Consider the following 21866-nt stretch of genomic DNA (forward strand, 5'->3'; position numbering starts at 1 on the left):
AACCTTGCTCTGGTCTTTTTAGAAATCCTGCAATTGTTTACTAAGAATGAATTGGAAGTGAATAAAACAAAACAAAGTTCTTTGAAGACTGGTGCTCTTTCTGTAACAGAAAGGGGAAACGCTTTAATGCTATACTTGTCAAAACATTCCATCAGGAGGTCAGAAAAACGAAGGATTTCTAAAGCAGAGCTTTGGTTCGGTTTGGAGAAGAGCAGAAATGCTCACTGCTCTTTCCCCAGTTTATCAGCAGTCCATTGGCGTCTGTGTGAGATTTTCAATCAAGACCCTACATCATTGCTATCATCATTATCCCAGCTATGAACTGACGTTCTAGTTCCCTTAAAGCCATGAAAGGCCATTTCCCTACAACTGTCAACTCTGGACCAGAGCCCACTTAATCATTTGGTCACCACCCCCAAGGCCAGAGGCTGGCGTGGATGGCCGGTGTCCCCGCCGGTCTGCTGGCTCTGGCCACCACCCAGAATCCATGGGGAGCTCCCACAGGCTCCTCCACCCACTCCGACCAGCCGGCCGGCCTCGCAGGGCCAATTCTGTGCTTCTACAAAAACCACACTTTCACCGATGGTTTGGGGTTCTGCACACACATGCACAAAATCTGATCACAGTTTATGGTCAAGGGCTTGGGAGAACAGAGACCTGCCTAAGTATAGAAAAAAAGAAAAAAGAGTTTTCTCTCAATGCAGCTCCCTCTTCTGCTCGAGCTCTGACCATGTCTACTCAACGTTTCATCTGTTTAGGTATAAATTCTGAGGGGACTGTTTGGATGCGTGGTTCTCTCAGAACGAGATAGTGCCCACCCCCGCAGAGTGACAGACCCTTCCAGAAAGATGGGTGGTGTCTGCGGCACCAAAGCAACCATCTTCCATGAGCCACACCTGGGATCAAGAGCACAGTAGGATTTCTTCATTATGAAGGAATGTGGCTCAGGCTGCCAAAGCAACTGTTCGGGTGTGTTTGTGTGTAGTGTTAGTGAGAAGAGGGAGAAATGGAGAAATCCAGTAGGAAAACATTTAAAATTCTTCCTCTGCACTCAGATACTAAGACAGCCAACGTGTCAATGTCTCATTACTCGTCAGCGAACACGGACTGTTCCCGTCGGAAACGTGTTCTCTGCTAACTCCATTATTTGTCAAGTATCTGCTTGCCACGAGCAGCTGTGTCTCGGGCCGTTCTCTGGTGGCTGACACAACCACTGTGATTACTTTTCACCAGTGACTTTCGTGGCTTCTCTTAGTTAACTGTGTGTTTTACTGGTAGGAAACCACCCAGGGTAGTTTGTCCTGGGCGTAAAGAACACGGTGATTTCCATGGTAATGACGACACATTTTCTCTCGAAGCATTGACTTTCAACCATCAGATTCTGTCCAGAACGATGTTCTTTGAGTCCATTCAGTGACGCGGTATTATAATTTTGTCTTTTTAGGATTTTAATCATGTATTCTTCCATTTGGATGAGCTCCAAGCTGGCCCGTTTTCTATCAAAGCCTGACTTGTGTCATAATGGTCCTTCTGAAATGAAATAATTACCCTACTGGGCTGGTGAGAGTGGAGAGTGGGCCAGAGCGCCTGCCAGTGCTTCTCTCTTCTCCAGCTGCGCCATTAGCACGTTTCTACAACAGCGTCCTGAAAGCCTTGCTCTCAGGAAATGCTTACTTGATCTTGCTAGAAAGAGAGCGAGAACAGCCTGCTGTTCCAAAGCTCAGGGCTGGAGGACCCAAGGTCTCCGGCACCAAAGCAACTGGACAAAGAGTTTCCAGAAGGAGAGGCCCTGATCAGAGCTCACACTGGAAACGCAAATTTCCCCCAAGAGGCTGCGGGCAAGGTGGAGGGTGCGATGAATCACATTTGGCACAGACACCACTTCCAATGTGCCCTCTCATGGGTCTCTGTATTTCTGAGATAACATCCTTTCTGTAAAGATATAAGCCCAGCGGGTTGCAAAACCAGGTCCTACTTTCACAAAACCCTGACTCTATCTTGTGCTTTATTTTTGTCTAGGACTTGATATCCCGAATATTCTTACAGATTCACGATGAGTTCCTTTTCTCCCCTACTCTCCACTTCCATACTCACTAGAACTGTGATCTTCAATACGGTAGCCACGGGAGCTATTTAATTTGAATTTTCTTTAACTAAAATTAAAATTAAAAATTTCACGAACCGCATTTCAAATGCTCAAGTAGCCATGACAGGGGTGCAGATATAGAACATTTCCATCTTTGCAGTAAATTCTTTTGGAGAGCAGGGGGCTAGAAATCTCCAAAAGATTCGGGATACTGACTGCTTTGTTTACTTCTGTACTCCTGGTGCCCAGACGGAAGCCGACACACGGTGGATGTATACTCAGCGTGTGTCAAGCGAATACATTTGTTTTCAAATTCTAGTTGCCAGCTATGGCCGTTGGTTTTCTTTGACTAGAACTAGACTCCAATGGAAGGATCACCAAAACATGAACCTCACCAACCTCCCCACACGATGAGCTCTGTGACTTGGGTTATAAGTCACAAGCCTTCTCTAAGGACGTCTGCCAAACGGCTTCTCACCTCCCTAGGACTTGGACACAACCTTCTCACCGTCCCTGACCTTTGCTCTTGGACCTTTTGCCTCCCACCAGCGTCTCCCTTTGCCCCTGCTGTTTGAGGCACCCCCTGTTCACTCGTGCACCCCCTTCTCTTAGACAAGTGCCTTGTTTGTAGATGGTACACGGTGCATATTTGAGTGTTGAAGGTGTGTCATCTTCCACGGCTAAAAGGAAGCTGGGATTTTCTTATGATGCTGGGGTTTTCTTAAAAGCACATCACTGGGGCACAAGGGTGGCTCAGTCGGTTGAGACCCTACTCTTGGTTGCAGCTCAGGTCATGATCTCAGGGTCCTGGGATTGAGCTCTGAGCTGGGCTCTGTGCTCAGCGGGGGGGTCTGCTTGTCCCTCTCCCTCTGCCCCTCCCCCCTCATAAATAAATAAACAGAAATCTTTAAAAGCGCATTGCTACATGTGATCTACAAGCTAGGTGGACACTGTCTACACCTGCTGGGATACCACCTTCACTGCAGAGACTGACCAAGTAGGCGAGTTGCTGCAGCCCCCGCGGCACCAGATGAGCCAGAACCAGCGCTGTGCCCAATGCACAGTGAAAATGACCACACGATTCTGAGAGCAGGTGAGAGCTATGTGTGGACAGGGGTTGTAAGAGCCCAGCACGCAGGTGATGTCTCCGCTCTTTCTGGGTGAGTTGTTGTCCTTTCCGGGCTGTGATAGCACATGAAATGCTGGAGCTGGCTTCTGTGAGGTGTGCCGAGTGCACCAGGAGAAAGCATGTGCCTGGAAGAAGGTCTGGGCAGAGGTCTGCCACGGCAGCACCGATGTTCCTACCCACCAGGAGCGAGGCTCTTCAGATAACAGAGGGCGCCGCTGCATTGCCGTGGCAAGCCGTGGCAGCGTGGACCACACACAGCACGTCTGAACGGAGGCTCCCCGTGGCGCTGCGGGGCTCTACCCGGTTGTCGGATCTGTAGCGAGCCATTTCCATTTTATTTGAAATCCTGGCTATTTGCATGGAAGGGTGAGGTTTATGATGGCAACAGAGAAGAGAAGGTCCGCTCCCGAGCAAGACCGCAGCTCACCGTGGAGGGAAGACCTTGCCGACTGCGTGCGTTCTTAGCGGCTCGGGGCCCCTCTCCCCCTCTCCCCGGGGCCAGGCCTCGGCTTCTTTCTCATCTCTTGGGCGCTGCCCTTCTGAGCTGACGGCAAGTGCCAAACACAATGAGTCTTTCTGCGTGCCCATTCACCTGCCTCCACCCACCTCCCAGAGTCCTCTGTCCACTCTTCCCTGCTTCCCCGTTCACTCGGCATCTCTCTGGTTTCTTTTGCTTTGATTTACGTTGTTGAACTTAAGGAATCTTGTGAGGTTAAGAATTATTTACTCATACTTTGACTCAGGTCCAGGGACCCACAGACTGTGGGAAACTCTTAGCTGCCCGAAAGAACACAACAGCTACACACAGCTTGTCGCAGGCTATGGTCACCTCGCATGTGAGATGCTCGTCTCCGGACCTGTGGCTTCCGCTGTCACGCCCACGGCAGGGCGGCGGTGGGGGGGGGGGGGGGCAAGTGTGGCTGGCTGAGTGCCGAGTGATGGGGAGACGCCCATACACTCACGCGGGGGCTGAGCACAGAGCTCTGGGAACCAGTCAAAGTTGTGGGTTCTCTTTCTCCCACTGCAGCCTGACCATCTCAACAATTCCCAACAATTTGGGCTTAAGCAGGGTCTGGTATTTATCAATTTCTAAGATATCTGACTGCCCAGGGAAACAGTGCCCTGTGAAGGTTGATGCCATTAAAAAGTCGGAATAACCCATCTGTCCTTAATTTACAGTCAAATGCCAAAGGGTTGGGGGAAGGTGAACCTGCCTAAGGAATGGAAATAATGAATTAAAACTGACCTCAGTTGGAAAAACCTGAGAATTTCACGACCTTTCAGGTAAGTTAACAAGCAAAGACAAAGATGTCTCTATCTGTTAAACCGGACACTTTGCCTGCCCTCCTTACACTTTCTGTACTGTTAATCTTGGTGTCATTCTGTTCCCACAGAAGTTCTGTAACAGAAATGAACTCTGATGCCTTCCATCCAATGGCCTTCCACCGCACGGAAGAAGGGAAAATACAGAATATATAAAGAAAGAAAGAGTAAAACGGATAGAGACAGGTCAGAGGGCCACACCACTCTGTCTGGGGCTGGCGATCGTCAGACCGTTAGTGGTGGAGAAGGTCTGAGAAGTCAGTTGGCCCACATCCTTTGTGTCTATCACCCTGTGGAATGTTGGCAAATTAGGACTCACAAGTTTTAATTACTGCAATGTACATACACAATAGTTTATTTTAAATGCAGACCTCAAACGGCAATGAAGTATGATTTCATTTCTTTCAAAAATATTTTATTTATTTTAGAGAGAGAGTGAGAGAGAGTGAGAGAGAGACAGAGAGCACATGGGGGACAGGGACAGAGAGAATCTCAAGGACACTCCCCACTGAGGAGGGAGCCTGACGCGGGGTTAGACCCCAGGGCCCTGGGATCATGACCTGAGCCGAAACCGAGTCAGACACCCAACCAACCGAGCCACCCAGGTCCCTGTGTTAGTTCATTTCCTAAAGTTATGTTGAATTCCCTGAACAACTGAAGAGAAGGTTGGAGAACTGACCAGGGGGTCATAACTTGAGGAAAGAGGGCCAGACCTCCTTTCATCTGGCCCGTGTCCTTTCCCTCCACCCCGGCGAGTCTCCTTCATATCGGAAGAGGAGCACAAGCACAGAATATCACTGCACTGGGATAAGAACTCATCCAAAATGTCTGAAAACTTGAGTTTTATTCTGGACCGCATTGGAGCAGGTCACTTACCCGCCGTGTCGGTGTCCTCCTTCCCTCCCGTGTGAACTAGGGGATGAGGTCTAGATCATCCTCTGTACTTTCCAGCTGTGGCCAAGGAGTGAGGAGTGCACACCCCGCGGGGCCACAGACCCTGCCCTTCATGCCTCGGCGGCTGGGACCATCGACCCACAGGCGGGATGGCTCCGTCTATGAGGAACAGCCTCCCCCTGCAACAACCCGCTGCCCACCACTTAGGGCTGGAGAAGACGTTTCACACTGAGTGTTTCACACTGAGATGTTTCACACATTCGGTAACATGAGAATTCATTTGGAATCAGAATCCAGAGTACATTTGTGATTTCTGCCTCAGGCCCAAAAGTTATCCAGTAACATAGTTTCTGATGTCGGCTGTCACCATGGCGAGGAGCGAGTGAACTCTACCCCGTGTCCATATAAGGCTGGGCTGCCCAGTGCTCGGGGAGCGGAGAGCTCAGCAGTGAGGCATTGCCGTCCCTGCTCCAGAAGCTCCGTGGGGAAAATCTGTGGCAAGGCACCCTGGGGAAGCTGTGGGAAAGAGCAAACTCTGCGCTCAGCTCTCTAACGGCAGAATCTGTCCAGCTGCTATTTTTATGCATTACATTACTTTTTTTTTTAAAGATTTTATTTAGTTATTTGAGACAGAGAGAATGAGAGAGAGAGAGCACATGAGAGGGGGGAGGGTCAGAGGGAGAAGCAGACTCCCCGCCGAGCAGGGAGCCGGATGCGGGACTCGATCCCGGGACTCCAGGACCATGACCCGAGCCGAAGGCAGTCGCTTAACCAACTGAGCCACCCAGGCGCCCGCATTACATTACTTTTAAAAAATATTATCAATCCAAGAGTAGGACGGAAATAGCCCTGCCGTCTACAGGGACACATCTGGGTGAATCTGTTAATTAACAAATGTTTAATGTACACATATTGGGCTTGAGAAACTGATATGGATACTGTACCTTAATAAGCATTTGGATGAAGTAGACCCAAGCATCCTAACAGCAGATATCCCCGGTAATGCAAAGATACATGGTGCCATTTCTCTCTCTTCCAGAGGCCTTTCCTTACCACTCACGGTCAGCATTTCTATCATCTTGGTGACTGATACCCAGTGGTTACACCTGGGTCCCCAGGGCAGCCCCGGGGCTGACGGCTAAGACAACCCGAGTTGTATCTGCGAGGCCCGGGCCAGCGTGGGGCGCTGGGCAGTGCGGAGCGAGGCAAACACAGCAGGGGGCCCCCGGCCACCTGCACGCTGCCCCTGCTGGAGCCTACAGGCCGGGCCCCAAAGGGGGCCAGCATGCGGCTCTGTCCCTGAACCAACCACTCAGACAGCCGCCACATCTCAGCTTAATGTCATCATTACCTGGCCGAAGGATGAGAGGCAAGTCAAACCACACGGGGTTCTGGATTTCTTGCGTTAACCAAATTCACCGGAAGGTGTCCATTATCTACTTTACTCGGCAACGTAGAGAAAAGGTCTCAGGCTATGTGTTAATGAGGGCCGAGGGGAAACAAAGAGCTCCATGCAAACTTACTGAACTAGGAAGACCTAGGGACCCTTAGAAATCTCTCTCCTAATAACCGCTCTGAGAAGACCCCTGGCATTATAAGAGTACATAACTATGTAGATGGCATCATCTATTAAAATAAAATATAATGCTAAGTGAAATAAGTCAGCTGGAGAAAGACAAATACCATATGGTCTCACTCATATGTGGAAATTAAGAAACAAAACGAACAAAGAAGAAGAGAGATAAACAAAACACCAGACTCTTAAATACAGAGAACAAACTGCTGGTTGCCAGAGAAGTGGGGGGAGGGAGGAGACAGATAAAGGGGATTGAAGGCACACTTATCTTGATGAGCACAGAGGAATGTACACAATTGTTGAATCATTATATTGTAGACCCGAAACTAACATAACACTGTACGTTAATTATCCTTGAATGAAAAAAAATAATCAGAGTGAACCATCTTTACTGAAGAACAAAATTCACATAAAACCATTACGGGAAATGTTAACAGATCAGTTCTGCATTAAATAATCATAAAAAAAGTGAAAAAGAATAGACCCAGTAACCTTGTGCTCTGTTTGGGTTCTGTTTGGCTGATCACATGGAGAAGAATGCAGAGTCTCTCTGGAGCTGAATTCCCTCCCACCCTGGCGAGTCCCACAGATATTTGTAAACCACTAATTTATCTTCCTCATGCCCATATAAGGCTGGGCTGCCCAGCGCTCGGGGAGGGGAGAGCTCAGCAGTGAGGCATTGTCATCCCTACTCCAGAAGCTTCGCTGGGAAAATCTATAGCAAGGGTCCCCGGGGGATTTTAAATCTCACCAAATGGCTTCCATATATTTAAAAAATACTCAATCCTTGAGAAATGCTGATGCATAACCTTCAATCAGCAGTTCTTAGAGCATAACGTCCCCCTTCCAGGCAGAGGAACCTTGACGACATCAACAACTAGTGCTGTCCTGAGGACTGTGGCTCAGGAAGGTCCCAGCACGTGGGGACCGAAGCCTCCTCAGGGGTGATCTTCGGCATGGAAAGGACGGTTGGGCAGTCACACGGCAGGGAGGGAGACCGCCACATCTGTAAAGGGGTTTCTTATCACGAGTTTTACTTATTTGGCTTCTGGAGGGGACTCAAGTAGGAGAGGGTGTGTGACATCATGCCCAAGAGGCCAAGCTCCACCGAGACGAGTCCTCCTGCAGGGTGGGAATGGGGACTGTAAACACTGACCGCAGGATTCGGGCTGGTGAGGCGCATTCGGAACACCCACGGGGTGCTGTAATTTCTGAAGCGACAGGGACAGGGGGCGCAGGCCAACACCTCCCAACCACCTCTCCCAATCTGGCCCTGGACGAGCAGGAGTCCCCTAGGGAAGTGGGATCCCAAGGCACGAAGACTCAAAAGACTGTGTCATAAAACGAAATACTGCTCCCCATACGAAGTGGGCTTACACAGAGAAATAGAAACAATGTCTTTTTAAAATCAGTAAAGCCGCGACCCAAACATCAGCTTCACTGGCAAGAGGAAAGCCCGTCCCTTTGAACACATTACACCCAGTATCAGACCGTAACGCAGGTGGTGCCAGGTGTGCTGGCCACGATGGGGACTGACCTTTCTCTCCGACCTATCTGATGAAATTCGATACATAAAGGACATTTGGGGGGAGGAGTACTAATTTTGAAAGTGAGACTGATTCTCCATGGCAGGAGGCTCGTGCCCTCTGGTCGGAATATCTGTAGTGGGGGCTAGACACAACCATGCTTTCTTTATGTAATGTTTTCACAGAATATATGGTTACCTATAAAACGCAGTTGCATTATATATACATATCTATTCCCAACGATGAACAAGAGACATGTAAGAAAGTTACCGTTCTCTATTCAGAGCGTGGTATACCTGGACCAAATTTTGCGTTATGTTATCATTTGTTCTGATACGGAAGAGTACGTCCGTATTAAATTTCTCAGGAAAGCATGGGATTGACTCCGTCAGGAGATGGAAGGCACTTTTGTCTGGAACAGAAGCTACGGAAGAGTCCCGTTTCCACGACGCTGTGACTTACCCGTCCCCCCTTCTCGGGGTAACACTGGCAGCCCCCGCTGCAGTCTCTCCCTCCGCAGGGCACGTCGAACTTCTTCACGCCCTGCACAAGAAAGCACAAAGAACGTGTTATCCCAAACGTCGTCCTCTACAACAGTAGTGCATCATCTGCTGAGAGCATGTGCAACTCCAGCAGCCAGCTCTCTACTCAAAACAAGTAGATTTTCCTTTTTAGAGCAGCTTTGGGCCCACGGCAAAGGGTACAGAGAGTCCCTGTGCACCCCCGACCCCCCCCCCATGCAGCTGTCCCCGCTACTAACGTCCCCCCCACAGAACAGCACATTTGTCACCGTCGATAAGCCTACACTGACGACTCATTATCACCCAGAGTCCAGAGTTTACAACGGGGTTCCTCTAGATGTTTTACCTTCTATGGTCAATATGCCTTTTAAAGGTGCCTACTCAACGCCAGATGTCAAGCTAGGTCCTGGGCCTCGAAAGTCGGGGAGAACATTCCCCGAATCCAGGGATCCTGGGTGAAGAGAACCCATGACACTCTGTGTTAAGTACTTCAGTATGAAGCTGAAACTCCAGGTGTAGGAAGCAGCCCTCATGCTTCTGGAATGGTGGGGGAGGCAGCCCCGAGGAGGTGTGATCAAGGGGAGCAGGACTGGGTTAGGTTCCATGCTGGGCCCCATCATACAACACGGATCCAGGTGAGCTAAAGGGAGAGGGGCTTCCGAGGGGGAGGAGGACCTTGCAAACACACCTTCCCTCCCCATCTCTCCCCTCCCCTCCCCTTCTCTGCCCTCTATGAGACCCAGTGGTTAGCAGAAGGAGGAGGGATGGAGGGAAGAGGCCTTCCTAAGTCTTTATTCGGCCAACTCTTTAATGAAGTGAGTGGCTAAGGGAGGGAGTTCTCTGCCTGGACAATCCTAACGGGTTCCAAGGCATTGCTTGCTCACCCTTGATCTCAGTATTTTAGGTAAAGGATGGACTTGGACTTTGGACTAGGAAATCTTCCTTTTGGACTGTTGACAGCAGGATAATGTGAGCAGGAAGTGACAATCAGAATGGCCCTCCTCTGGCCCCTTCTGGATCAGCCCCGCCTCCCCCATCGGCATGACAGGTGACTTACACAGCGGCACGGGGGATCCCTGTCACCCTCGTCACCCTCGGCCCGCCCAGCAGACCGCCCAGCTCGCAGGCACTGATACTCAAGGGACCCCGGACAAGGTTAGCTTCTGGTGCACGCTGAGCCAAACCTTACTGCGCAAGCAACACTCCCCAGATAACAGACCATTCCAACTTGACACAAAAGTGCATTTCGCCACATCTGTTCCATTCCCTTCTAAGTTAGGTTTCAGTGACTTAACAGATGGTCACCTGGGGACTCCCTCTGTTTCTCATGCCAGCGCGTCAGCCAGAATCTTTGCTGTTCCTGGCATGGTTCTGCTGCTCGTGTGTAGATGGATGCCGTGTTGGCTGGCCACCTCCGTGTCCCCTGCTAGCCCTCCTGCAAGTGCAGCCTTGACGGGTGCACAGTGAACGCTGACTCAAAACTCTCTGGCCAGAGTTTACCTAAGACCACCACGACTACTCAATGTTCTTTTTGTAGAGATGATAAATTCCTTTCCTGTGCACACAACTTTCTATAAGGGGGATCGTTTGAGTCCCACGTTTCTTGTGTCCCCACAATAGCCCTTTACCGACTCCAGTATCTGATGCATCAGTCACTATTTTGAAGAATTCAAAAAAATCTGAAAATCCCAAACCAACACCTCGAAGCCTTTTGGATGTCTTGGTTATCATTTTGTGAGACAGTATGAGTTCCACAGTGTAAAAGTAAACACATTTAAAATCCTTTCATGCCCTCACAATATGTTTCTAGGTATTTGCCATTTTTTTTTCACGGCTTCAATGTTTATCTATAGTGGGGCTCATTTTAAAATCCCACCATTTTGAATATTTGGTGTTTATAAATCCAGCCCCATGCGAAGCCATCGGTTTTAGGGATTACCCTGAATGCCAAAGGGAGACATCTAGATGGGCAGCCACATTTATACTTTGTATTACGTACGACTGGGATGTGAATAGGGGGCTTGGCAGGTGTCCCTGGTTCACACAGTAATTCATTTGCCAGTTGTCTGGAAAGGGCAGGGGGACTCCTCAGTCTAAGGACTCCAGGGTAAAGCATAAACTCCCATTCTCCATCTGGTGTTTCATAGGCTATTTTTAATTTTGATCTTAAAGGCACTTGCCAAATCCCTGGATATAAATCAATGGTTGAAATGATTTTATATTGATCTAACAGACTTTCTGTCCTAGATTTAGGATATGCACTGGACTTAGTTATAGGAATGAGTTCTTCATAACCTGCTTAAAATTTAATAGTGCTGTTTTGCTTTTGGAGCTGGGACTCATAGGTCTGATAACTCCCAATCTTGACACTTCCTCGACCATGAGCCATGGCTTGGGGATCCCGTCCCAGGAGGTGAGGCAGGCCTCCTTCTACAAGCCACAACCAATCTCCAACATGGAGATTCCAGCCCTGTGTGTGATGTGGTGCATGTGCGTGTGGTGGGATGTGGGGTGTGTGTGTGTGGTGTGAGGTGTGTGTATGTGATATGAGGTGGGTTGTGTGTGATGTGAGGTGTGTATGTGTGGTGTGTGTGTGTGACAGCATGTGATGTGATGTGTTTGTGTGTGTGTGATGTGAGGTGGGTTGTGTGTGGTGTGTGTATGTGTGTGTGTGTGTTTTCCCATCAGCATCTTATATCTTGCATAGCCTACAGAGGGAGTCTTACGAATTCCAACATCTACAAGAGCTCTAAGTACCAGGAACTGGAATGTCAGATCTCCAGGATGAACAGAAGTATTTACTTTATTAGGCCAGAGCATGTGTTCCAGACGTCTCTTAGAGACTGAACAAATCTCAGACCTGAGCTTCGGTATTCCCCTTTGGGACGTGAGCTCTGGAACGTTCTCAAGCTACAAATGCCCTCCTGAGGACCTGGGATGAGGAGTATGTGAGCTGCTCTGTGGGGTCCTCTGTCTGCGTCCCCTGAACAGAAGAGTACTAAAAGCCTCCACCAACCACTGCCCATGCTCGAAGCCCTCGGGTCCACCCTGGATTTTATTGCTCAACACAACTCAGAGACAAACCTTGAGCCTTCTTGTCAACTCCTTAGTAAAGATGACCAGTGTCCTCCCACTGAACACCCACCTCAAGAGCCTGCCTACCATCCTCGAAGATGATCAGCTGGCCTGGTCTAGGCCTTCAACTTCACGGTCTCTAGGATGCCATGCTTTCCAACTGCAGCTCCAAGACTCCTCAGGAGCATCAGCTAAATTCTCCACGAGTTTCTCATGTCAAGTCTGAATTCCCATTGGTACCATTCCATAGAGCAATATTCCTGCACCCTGCTCTCCCCATGGCAGCAGCGCCTGTCACTGAGCTCACCATCCCAACGTCCACGGAGGGCATGCTGCCCAGCACCAGGGTCAGGAAGCTCGAGGTGCAGAAAGTGTCCGCTGTCACGGACCACGCTGCATCCACTCAACTGAGCTTGTCTGGATGTCCTTCAACCCTGGGCGGAGAAGGACTCGCAGCCAAATGAGACCAAAGATGTGAGGATCCATGCAAAGTGGAAAGGCCTACCACCCCCTTGAGCATGCCTGAATCTGACACGCATGGGCTCCTATGTCCGCGCACCCACGTGGAAACCGCTCCCTCCCAGGCTCTGGAAGGACGGAGGATCCCGTGCTGTGTGCCTCCCAGCTTGGAGTGGTCAGGGAAAGCCTTTCCCTCAGCTGCGCCAGTGACAGGGCTCCGAGCTTGCTGATCCCCCCAAACATGACAGCCACAGGGCTCTTGGAGATACTTTACCCGCCCTCTCCCCTTGCAAATTCACTCATTTGTTCCTTCCTTCCTTCTCCACTGAATGTTTTCTCTGGGCTGAGCACTGTGCTGGGCCATGGGTGTAAAGTGGGGAACAGAGAGTGTACACAAGTTGACAAGAGAACTAAGTAAATGAGCAATAAAGCCTACACACTTTAAATTACGGCAAGTGCCATGAAGGAGAGTTGGTCTGAGAGGAAGAGTCAGGCCAGGTCAGGAGAGGTCTGACTTAGCCGGGCCCTCTCCCTCGGGCTGTCCTGTGCTCTCTTATCCCTTATTGGCCTCCCCCACAGTGGCCGACCTCCCTGCCTTCCGACCTGAGGCCCTCACTGCTACAACCCAGGGGACGGAGAGCTGCCAGTCTCTAGGCCTAGGAAAGCAAGACCTCCGGGTTATCATCATCATCAGGGAATCAAGGGCATCTTGGAATGGAGTGAATTTGAACCTATTCTTCATAGGACCCCCAGGATGCCCCTCCATTGCTGGATCCCCCAACTTCCGGCCAGGACTCAATTTCAGCCCATCGTGGCTTTATGGTCCAGGACGGGCGTGGGGCATCTTCTGTCCTCCTTGCTCAATGAAAGCCACCTCAGTTGCTACCAAGATGTGTAACCACTTCCAACTGTGGGTCTAACTTTCCAACTGCGGAAGGAGTCTGACTTGGGGGCTTAATCGTTAATTCCTTCCGCAACTGACGAACATTGCCCCAAGGTCCAGTCCTTGGGTGCCCCTCTCCCGGGAGCTACCTCGTCCAGAGCCCCGCCCCGCTGGACTCAGCGGCTCCCTCCAGGATGGGGAGGGGAAGGTCGGGGGCTGGGAGAGCCTCGGCAGACACAGGGCAAAGGGCGGTAACTCTGCTATCACTGTAAGCTGGCTGGACATCCTACCAAGTGCTGTTGAACCAACAGGAGTTGTTTTGAAAAATAAATGTGAATTCTAAGTTTTGGGAAATAAGACAGAAAACGGCTTAAACATCAGAAGCACAGTAGACCAGGAATGCCTCTGAGCTGCCCCAGGAAGAGATGAAGTGGGTACTTCTTGCAAAACAATGAATAAAAACAAAAGCCATATTGGCAAGGGAGGGGTTGCGTGGGGAGAGCTCGTGGTGAAGATAGGGAGCAGAGAGTCTGAACAGGATGTGCCTGGACACAGTGTCCTAAATGACCCGGGCAGGGGGAGGGGGCTGATAGAGGCAATGTCTGAGAGGCGCTCAGTCTACGTGTGCAACGCTGCTGTCTGGTCTGGACCCTGGACACACCCAGCATGGCGCGTGGACGCAGCCAGGCACTACTTAGGAATGCCGGCCCCACCTCAGATTTCCTGCGCCAGGACACGCTTTCTAACAGGCTCTCCACGTAGGCACGCTGCTGTGGCTTCCTGTGAAGCCACCTCTGTCAGTGGAGGAGAAAGGATACTCCCCACAGGGCCCGTGCATTCCATGCCTAAAGAGGACATGGCATGCCGTCCTGGGAGAGTGCTGGCCCCCAGACTCCCTCTGACCCCCTGCCACCTGCGGCCCATGCAGGGAGGCTCTGGGCACTGACAGTTCAGTCGCTGAGCCTCTCATCAGCCACCCTGTCAAAAACATTTCAGTTCTCTTTTCCTTATTCAGAACATCCTTTTAGACCCTTCTCTTCTGAATTTTACCCTGCCCTGAATTGGTAGCCAGCATTGCTGTAATAATTAGAAATTCTAGAAATTAAGAAAGACCCAGATCATCTAAGAGTCGATTGGCAATGCAAAGGCACAGATATATTTTCTAGAAACCTTGGATATTCTACTCAAGTGGAATGCAAGAGATACTGTTTCCAGGGTCAAAGTGGAGACCTCGGAGCAAGAGATTTTTTTTGGGGGGGGGTGGGGAGATCAGCTTTTTATATGGGAATTCTTTTCTTCGGATCCATATGTGAATCTTGGCATCATTACATTTAGAAAGATTTAAAAGTACGTGTATTTGCATGGACATTCAGTTCCACCTAGACACACCCAAACCACCCTACATGTGCATTCTACATTCCTTGGTGCATCTTTTGTCTCTGGGAGAACAGAGGTCGTGAAATCTTCTAAAGAATGCCAGTTTCTGGGTCCTTGAACCAGGCATCGATTGGGTTCAAGCAGAGACTTTCTTGCCTCGAGCCACTGGCTGTCCGGCGGCAGGTACGGACTACTCTGCTGTCTCTAAATGGAATCCGGTTGAGTCAGAGTGGACATCGGCAGGAGCAGCTGCAAGATTAAGGGAACATCCGGTCCCATGCGCCGGTGGCCCGGCCTCTTATTTGAGCAATCTGCTGGCATCAGGGGAGCCGAGACTCAAGCTGCCTTCGTTGGGTATCACAGAGCATCGGGCAGAGAGGAAAGGCTTCTTGCCGCCGCCCGGTGCGAAGTCCTCCTCCTCCAGAGGTGTCTGAGGAGTGGCCCCCTTCAAAACACGGAGAAAACTGCTTTCCTCACTTCTCCCAGCGGCAGACTTGTCCTCATATTTAGGACATTTAAAAATAGGTTTAAATAACAACTTGAATGCCAGAAAATAAAACACACAAAAGACTTAAGACTCTTCACGACAAGTTATTTCTGTAAGTTACCAGAGTGAACCATCCATGTCTATCGAGGGAGCAAATCCGTGGACGCGGACCCAGCTTTCTGCAGATGTGAGTACTGTTTAAAGTCGATACAATATTTACAAATGAAAAAAAAAAAAAATGCTCGGCATTGTTCTCGAATCGCACATAAGAAATGAGTATTAACCAAATTTATATGAAGAGGCAAGAACAAAACTCATTTGTCCTAAAACAAAGAATATTTTGTCCTCCACATGTTCCAAGAAACGTCTTGTCCAAGAAAGATTTTCTAAGCCAATATACCTCCAGCCAAAAAGAGCAAGTCTCTGAAGGACTGAATTTACAGATCTTTTACCATTGGACTGCCCCCAGCATCTAACCCCAGCTTCCTGTACAGAGAGATATTGAATAACCCGTTCTAACAGACACAGAAGACAGACATCCCTTATTGCAAAAAAGTAGTCATCTTTCATATTTAAGGTAAAAAAATCTATACAAGTCTTCGTCTTTGTCACAAGTCCAGTGAAGCCCGACTTTCTAGAATTATCCTTTTAGTTCAAAAAGAGGCCAACAAAGAAGAAAGCCAACTTGGGAACAAAGTTCCCAGTACAATTCTATTAGTTTATCAAAACAGGAAATATAAGCCATTTCCGTACACGCAGCTTTAGAAATTAAGGAAATAATTCCAACATGGTATTAGCAAGACAAAGCATATGGTAGAGGAAACGCAGACCAGGGCCACTCCACACAGAACAAAACCCTCTTCCCTATAAACTGGGTGGGAAACCCTGGCACTTCAGCTTCCTTTGCTGAAAGCATTTCAAGGCGCCCATGATAGATGTCACTCAAGAGGGGTCCTGAGAGCGTCACCAGGTAGATGCAGTGAAATGACTGATGGGCAGACGCGCAGGCCCATCTGGAGCGAACAACTCCAGGGGACTCGATCCGACGTCAGTGAGCTTCGGAGCAGTTGGGCCCGAGTCCCCGCCTGTCCTCTTGGGGCTGGGAGTTTGGGGTACGGACGGGGAGGCTAGGGCGCTGTGCTGGGAATGGGAGTTCAAAAGGCAGACGGTGAGCTAGCCATGGTCTTCCCGCGCTCGCGGCCAGGTGAATACCTGAGGGATGGCATCACTCCTGCTGGCTCGCCTGCCTGGCAGACGTCACCAGGAGGCGTGCGTTGCGTTCGGTGGCTCCCCGGGCCATCGGCAACAAGCCGCGTCACTTTATACTGGCATACTTAGATGTTTTTACGAGCAGCGACAGGCCAACGTCTCCACCCTCTCTTCTCAGGCAGCTCGAGGTCTGGGGGTGTTTTCCCAACAGAACTGCTATTGACCAGATGGCCCCAACAGCCATGCTCTCACGCCAGCACCGGGGTGCTGACCCGCAGGACTGGCTAGAAAGCCTCCAGCACGGGAGTCTGGCAAGACGGGGTGGGCCACTGGCAGGCACCGAGCGTGCGGGAGGCCAAGGCCAAGGCCAAGGCCAGACGCTTCCCCGAGTTACATCATCTACGCTTACGACATTTAAAGGAGGCCAGACGGCGGACTGCGAGCGAGCGAGGTGCCTAAGTCAAGGATGAGGATCCCCGGGTCAGGCCGCGGGGTGTCTGTGAAGTGGGCAGTGATGAGGCCAAGCAGAAGATTCAGGAACACAGCTCGGGGCAGAGTCCAGGCAGGGAAATGACCTGACACGGCTCAGCTGCGCCCCGCTCTGCACAGGATGAACATGCGGATGGCCTTTCACCAGGTCTGTTGGGGGGATTATTCCAGGACATACTTGATGGAGTCCTCCAGGCCGTCCAGGCCCGGGGGTCAGTGCCCCCAGGCGCAGGCACAGGGCCCCAGACCTAGGAATGAGGGCTGAAACCCAGCCAAGGCTGTAGGTTGGAGGAGTCAGTGCTTCCTTAGAAATACCTGGCCCAAGGCTAGAAATGATCTCAGAGCGTGGGTGGGCCTGCCTGCAGGTGAGGACAGGCGGCTTTCCTGGCAGAGCTAGGAAGAGGTGGGCATGGCAGTTCCTGTTGCACACCTCTGCCCTGGCCACCCTCCTCCCCTCCTCCCCTCCTCCCCTCCTCCCCTCCTGGGCGGCGAGCGGAGGCTCCAGCGAGGAAGGCAGGCTGCCTCCTGCACACTCTGGCACGTGTCGGGGCGGGCGCAGGTGCGGACACGTGACACCCAGCCGCAGAGTGCAGGGGCATGTGCCCTATCCAGAGGCATCCCTCCCGCTTCTCATACCATGTCCTTTCTGTAGAGCCACCTGGCCTCCACCCAGGAGGCATTGAGGCCTCATCGTCGGGTCCCTTACTAGGTTCTGGGTGGGGACCGCGAGCTGTCTCATCTTGAGTCACCTAGACGGGGAAGGCCCAGGGACATGAAGCATGAGAGATGTCCTGTCCGAAGCCCAAACTGTTTTCAGGCGTTTTCCCCGTCACCTACTGCCCAGATCACGTGAGTTCTGGTACCTTTGACGTCTAATTGCGGTGAACTTCCCGGAATCTGCTCATTATTCCCAGCACATCCACTGCCGCTCGCAAAACCTACGGCAGCACGCTCTCCGCTCCTAAGGCGGCTGAAGATGTATTCTGCTAGCAATTTAGATATGTTTATGGATCTTTTTTGAATTGCGGCTTACTCACTTGACTCCAAAGGCTGATCTTGAACCTCTTCCTGCCAGGGATTCCTTAGGTCTTGAGTTACAAATGAAACAGTCTTCCAAGCATCAAGTGAGTTCTTTTTCTTTTCAAGCATCTGATAGAGTTCGCTGAGTTCTCCATAGAAGTGCCCCCTACCAGTCCCTCTCATGCCCCTGTGACGGCTCCTTGGCCACCAAGACCGAGGCTCACGAAGGCCAGGGCGCTGCCGGGCTGACCGAGGTGCCAGTGCAGGACCCAGGCGGGGTGTGCCTCAGCCCGCTGGGCTTCTCCCCGGGAAGTGGTCTGCTTGTCGACTGTGAGAGCCCCCTTCTTGATGTCGTTGTGACATCAGGTTGCCACACGGAGCAATAATCCGAGAACCAATGTGCATGTCAGCTGTTGCTAGAGCGGCTGTGCCCAAGCGCACACGTACACGCACAGGCGGGATGAGATCAGATACTAGATGCTTCTACGTGCAGTCGCTTGACTGCCGCCCAGACATCTTTGGTGGGTCTGTCCGTAGACCAGTTTCTGGAAGCCACTCTCCCTCTACCCCCTCCATCTCTCCATCCTTAGTGTAGACAGCCACCATTCCTATTTTTGTTCATCACTAATGCCTGGTGTCTCAGTCTGCTTGGCTGCTATAATGAAATATAGACTCGTGGGGCTTATGAAGGGCAGAGATTTATTCTCCAGTGCTGGAAGTCCAGTGCCTCTGGTGAGGGCTGTGGCTGATTTATAGATAGCATCTTCATCTTCATCATCATCATCTTCTTCTTTTAAGATTTTATTTATTTGAGAGAGAGAGAGCACGAGTCGGGGCAGAGGTAGAGGGAGAAGCAGACTCCCCGCTGAGCAGGGAGTCCAACGCGGGGCTCGATCCCAGGACCCCAGGATCATGACCAAGCCAAAGGCAGCCGCCCAGCCGACCAAGCCACCCAGGCGCCCCATACAGACAGCATCTTCTTGCCATGTCCTTACGTGTGGCAGAGAGAGGGCCAGAGAGCTCTGTGGACCCTTAATGAGGGTATTAATCCCATCATGGGGGCTCCACCCTCACGACCTGATCATCTTCCAAAGGCCCATCTCCTAGTACCATCACCTTCAGCATGAATTTTGAGGGGACACAAACCTTCAGGTCAAGCAGCTGGCTAGGTGGGTAATCATGTCCCTTTGGCGTTAGCCCTGTACTTAGAGCCTGCATCAGGCTCTGTTCACAAGATACAACATACTCTGTGTTTACACCTCCTCCGGTCCCCGCACCCCACCGTGTCCCTGCACCAGCATGCCTTGCTTCTAACACCTGCCAATCTGAGTCCTGTTCCTGTCCAACCACCGTTCCTGGGTTTTCAAGGTCTCCTCCTACTTCAACTCCAATCGAGTGCTTAGTAAAATATTTCCCCATGAGGGTGGAATGTTAAGGATTTTAAATGCACTGAATATGAACACCTCTGGGTCCCATCCTCCACAAGGAACACACCTTCGTACAAGCTGTGCTTTCGGCCTGGAATGTTCTCCCTCCCGCCTTGCCTTCCCCATCCTCCGAGCTGAGACCCACTCACATACTGAAGCACAACAGCCACTCACCCTCGGGAACAGTGAAGTCAAGCCTGTGTTGATTTCTCATCTCGTCCCTACTCATTCTTTTTAAGTCCAGGTATTTCTGCTAGAACACAGTATATGACTATTTCTGAAAAACCCTCACATTCTGCAAAATCACACACCAAACCAATAAGATCTATGGGAAAAAAGAGTGTTGAGAGGCAGACCACTCAAAACCTGCATGACTTTGTAACCAGGACACTAATAAATGAGTCCTAATCCCAGTAAAAATAATAGCACAGTTGAACAAACGTGTAAAATTCCCAATAAGTAAAGAATTACTACAATAACTGTAGTGCTTCATCTTAAAGAACAGTGAAGGCAGTAATTTGACTAAAGAAGATGTAGAGAAGTGGTAAGACCGCCAAGCAGCAGAGAACACGGGCTGCGTGGCCAAGACTGGGAAGAAGGACACAGCAGGTGCTTTGGGGGAGGGGTGTGGCCCCACAGAGCCCAGGGAGGGAAGGCCACCACTTGGGCATCCTGGACAGAGTTGAATTCTTTGACAGCTTGCTGTGTTCACTGTAAATCTACTCTGCCTTTAGCTATGCTGTTCCCCGGCATGCATGAGCTCATGTGACTTCATCCTATACTGACCTCACGGTCCTATTGGGCACTGACGGTCTATCAGCGGGTCCGAGTTACAGAAAATGCACACGGCCAAACAGACTCTACTTCAATATTCTCTCACTCGCTGCTCATTCCAGCGTCATCGTTCTCACCAAATAAAGAAGACATCGGCCATGTTAAAGACGATTTTTGATGAAGGCTACTGTCACTCAGTCATTTTTATAGCCTTTAGGGATACAGTTCTCCATGTTGAGGAAAACAGCTCATCAGGAGCCCACCCATGTAATTATAGCTGGGAAGGAGCATCGGTACGGTGCACGCACGGTGAAGTCTCTAATGTTCTATTTAGAATAAATGCCCTTAAATATATGTGAACTATTATTCTGTGTATGCCCTGTTCATCTGGTGAGGGACAGCCCAAGACATCACTTAGGATATGCATTACCTCACACATTACCTTACACCATTTTACTTATTTATACAGCATGTCGGTTCTTGGTATTCTCTGGCAGGGAATAAAAATGTTAATGTTGTTAGCACTGGCAGAGGGATCTAAAGTGAATATTTAACATTGCTCTTGAGAAACGGAGTGGCTACGTCTTCCAGAAGAAGATGCCCAGTTAAGAGCTTTATCTAAAACCCCCCCCCACATGCTAAATTTGTGGGGGAAATCCAAGATGAACCTACATGAATGAGAGAGACTTAGCAATGCTCTTTTACAATACAATGAGATTTCTGTTTGGGTTTAGCAAGGACTGGCCCAGGCGAGGCAGGTACTGGTTTGTGTTGACATACAAGGAATACCAGCAGTCTGCCTGGGCAGGCTTGAGTCCAGACCTGAGAAGCCTCATCTTTGCAAATTTGACAGCCATCTGAGTCAAATCACAGGGGCTCTGGGGCCAGTAGAGAGTCCACACCAAAACCATAGTCACTTTATGTACTTGTTGGCCTGGCTTCTGGGGTAGAATTTCTGCATTTCTGCTTGGCTCTTTCTCCTGTGCATACCCAGCCAACTTAATCACGCCGGGCAACTTTCAGAAGGTATCTACGCTCGCCTTTGCCTCTTAGCAGTGATTTAGGATTCCCTTGCTTGAGGTGAGCAGTTTTCCCGTTGCACTGGGAGAAGGTCTGTGAATCACGTCTACTCTAAGTCACAGCAGAAGCACATTCTGGGGCGAGCAGCTCCGTCTCAGAGTCCGAATGGGGGGGGGGGCAGCACTCAGTTATCTGTGTGCAGATGATCCCGTGGATATCTACCCACTTGGCTATTGCAACAGTGACTTTCCTAGCCCACGCTTCTCTTGGCTCCTCAGTATGCGATTGGGCTTCTCATTCTCGGGTTCTGCACTGTACACACAGGGACCACATACCACAGTAATTGTAATACTGACTTACCAAATAATAATTTCCCCTGGACTAGGTTCAGACCAAGTTTTGGAGCTTATCTCCCCTGAGAAGGCAACATCAGAATCAGCTTGCACACATTTTTAGGATGAGGAGCCGGTTCCGTCGTACTCATACTGGTGGATGAAGATAGTTTATCCAGCCTTTTGTCCTGCATCTGGAGCATCTGCAGGAGGATGGGGTCTCCCCGGGCCTCCGGGGGGCCGTGGTCCCATTTCCTGG

General features: G+C 50.4%; 1 protein-coding gene across 1 annotated transcript in view; it reads right to left on the reverse strand.

The window, feature by feature from the left end:
• COL4A2 (collagen type IV alpha 2 chain) overlaps positions 1-21866 on the reverse strand; it is a 164990-nt gene that overhangs the window by 108646 nt on the left and 34478 nt on the right. The window contains exon 3 of the mRNA XM_021696009.1: positions 8997-9077. Within this exon, the coding sequence (XP_021551684.1) occupies positions 8997-9077 (81 nt within the window). The remainder of the gene's footprint in view (positions 1-8996; positions 9078-21866) is intronic.

This window comes from Neomonachus schauinslandi, chromosome 3, assembly GCF_002201575.2.
Source record: "Neomonachus schauinslandi chromosome 3, ASM220157v2, whole genome shotgun sequence".
In the NCBI taxonomy this organism is placed as follows: domain Eukaryota; kingdom Metazoa; phylum Chordata; class Mammalia; order Carnivora; family Phocidae; genus Neomonachus; species Neomonachus schauinslandi.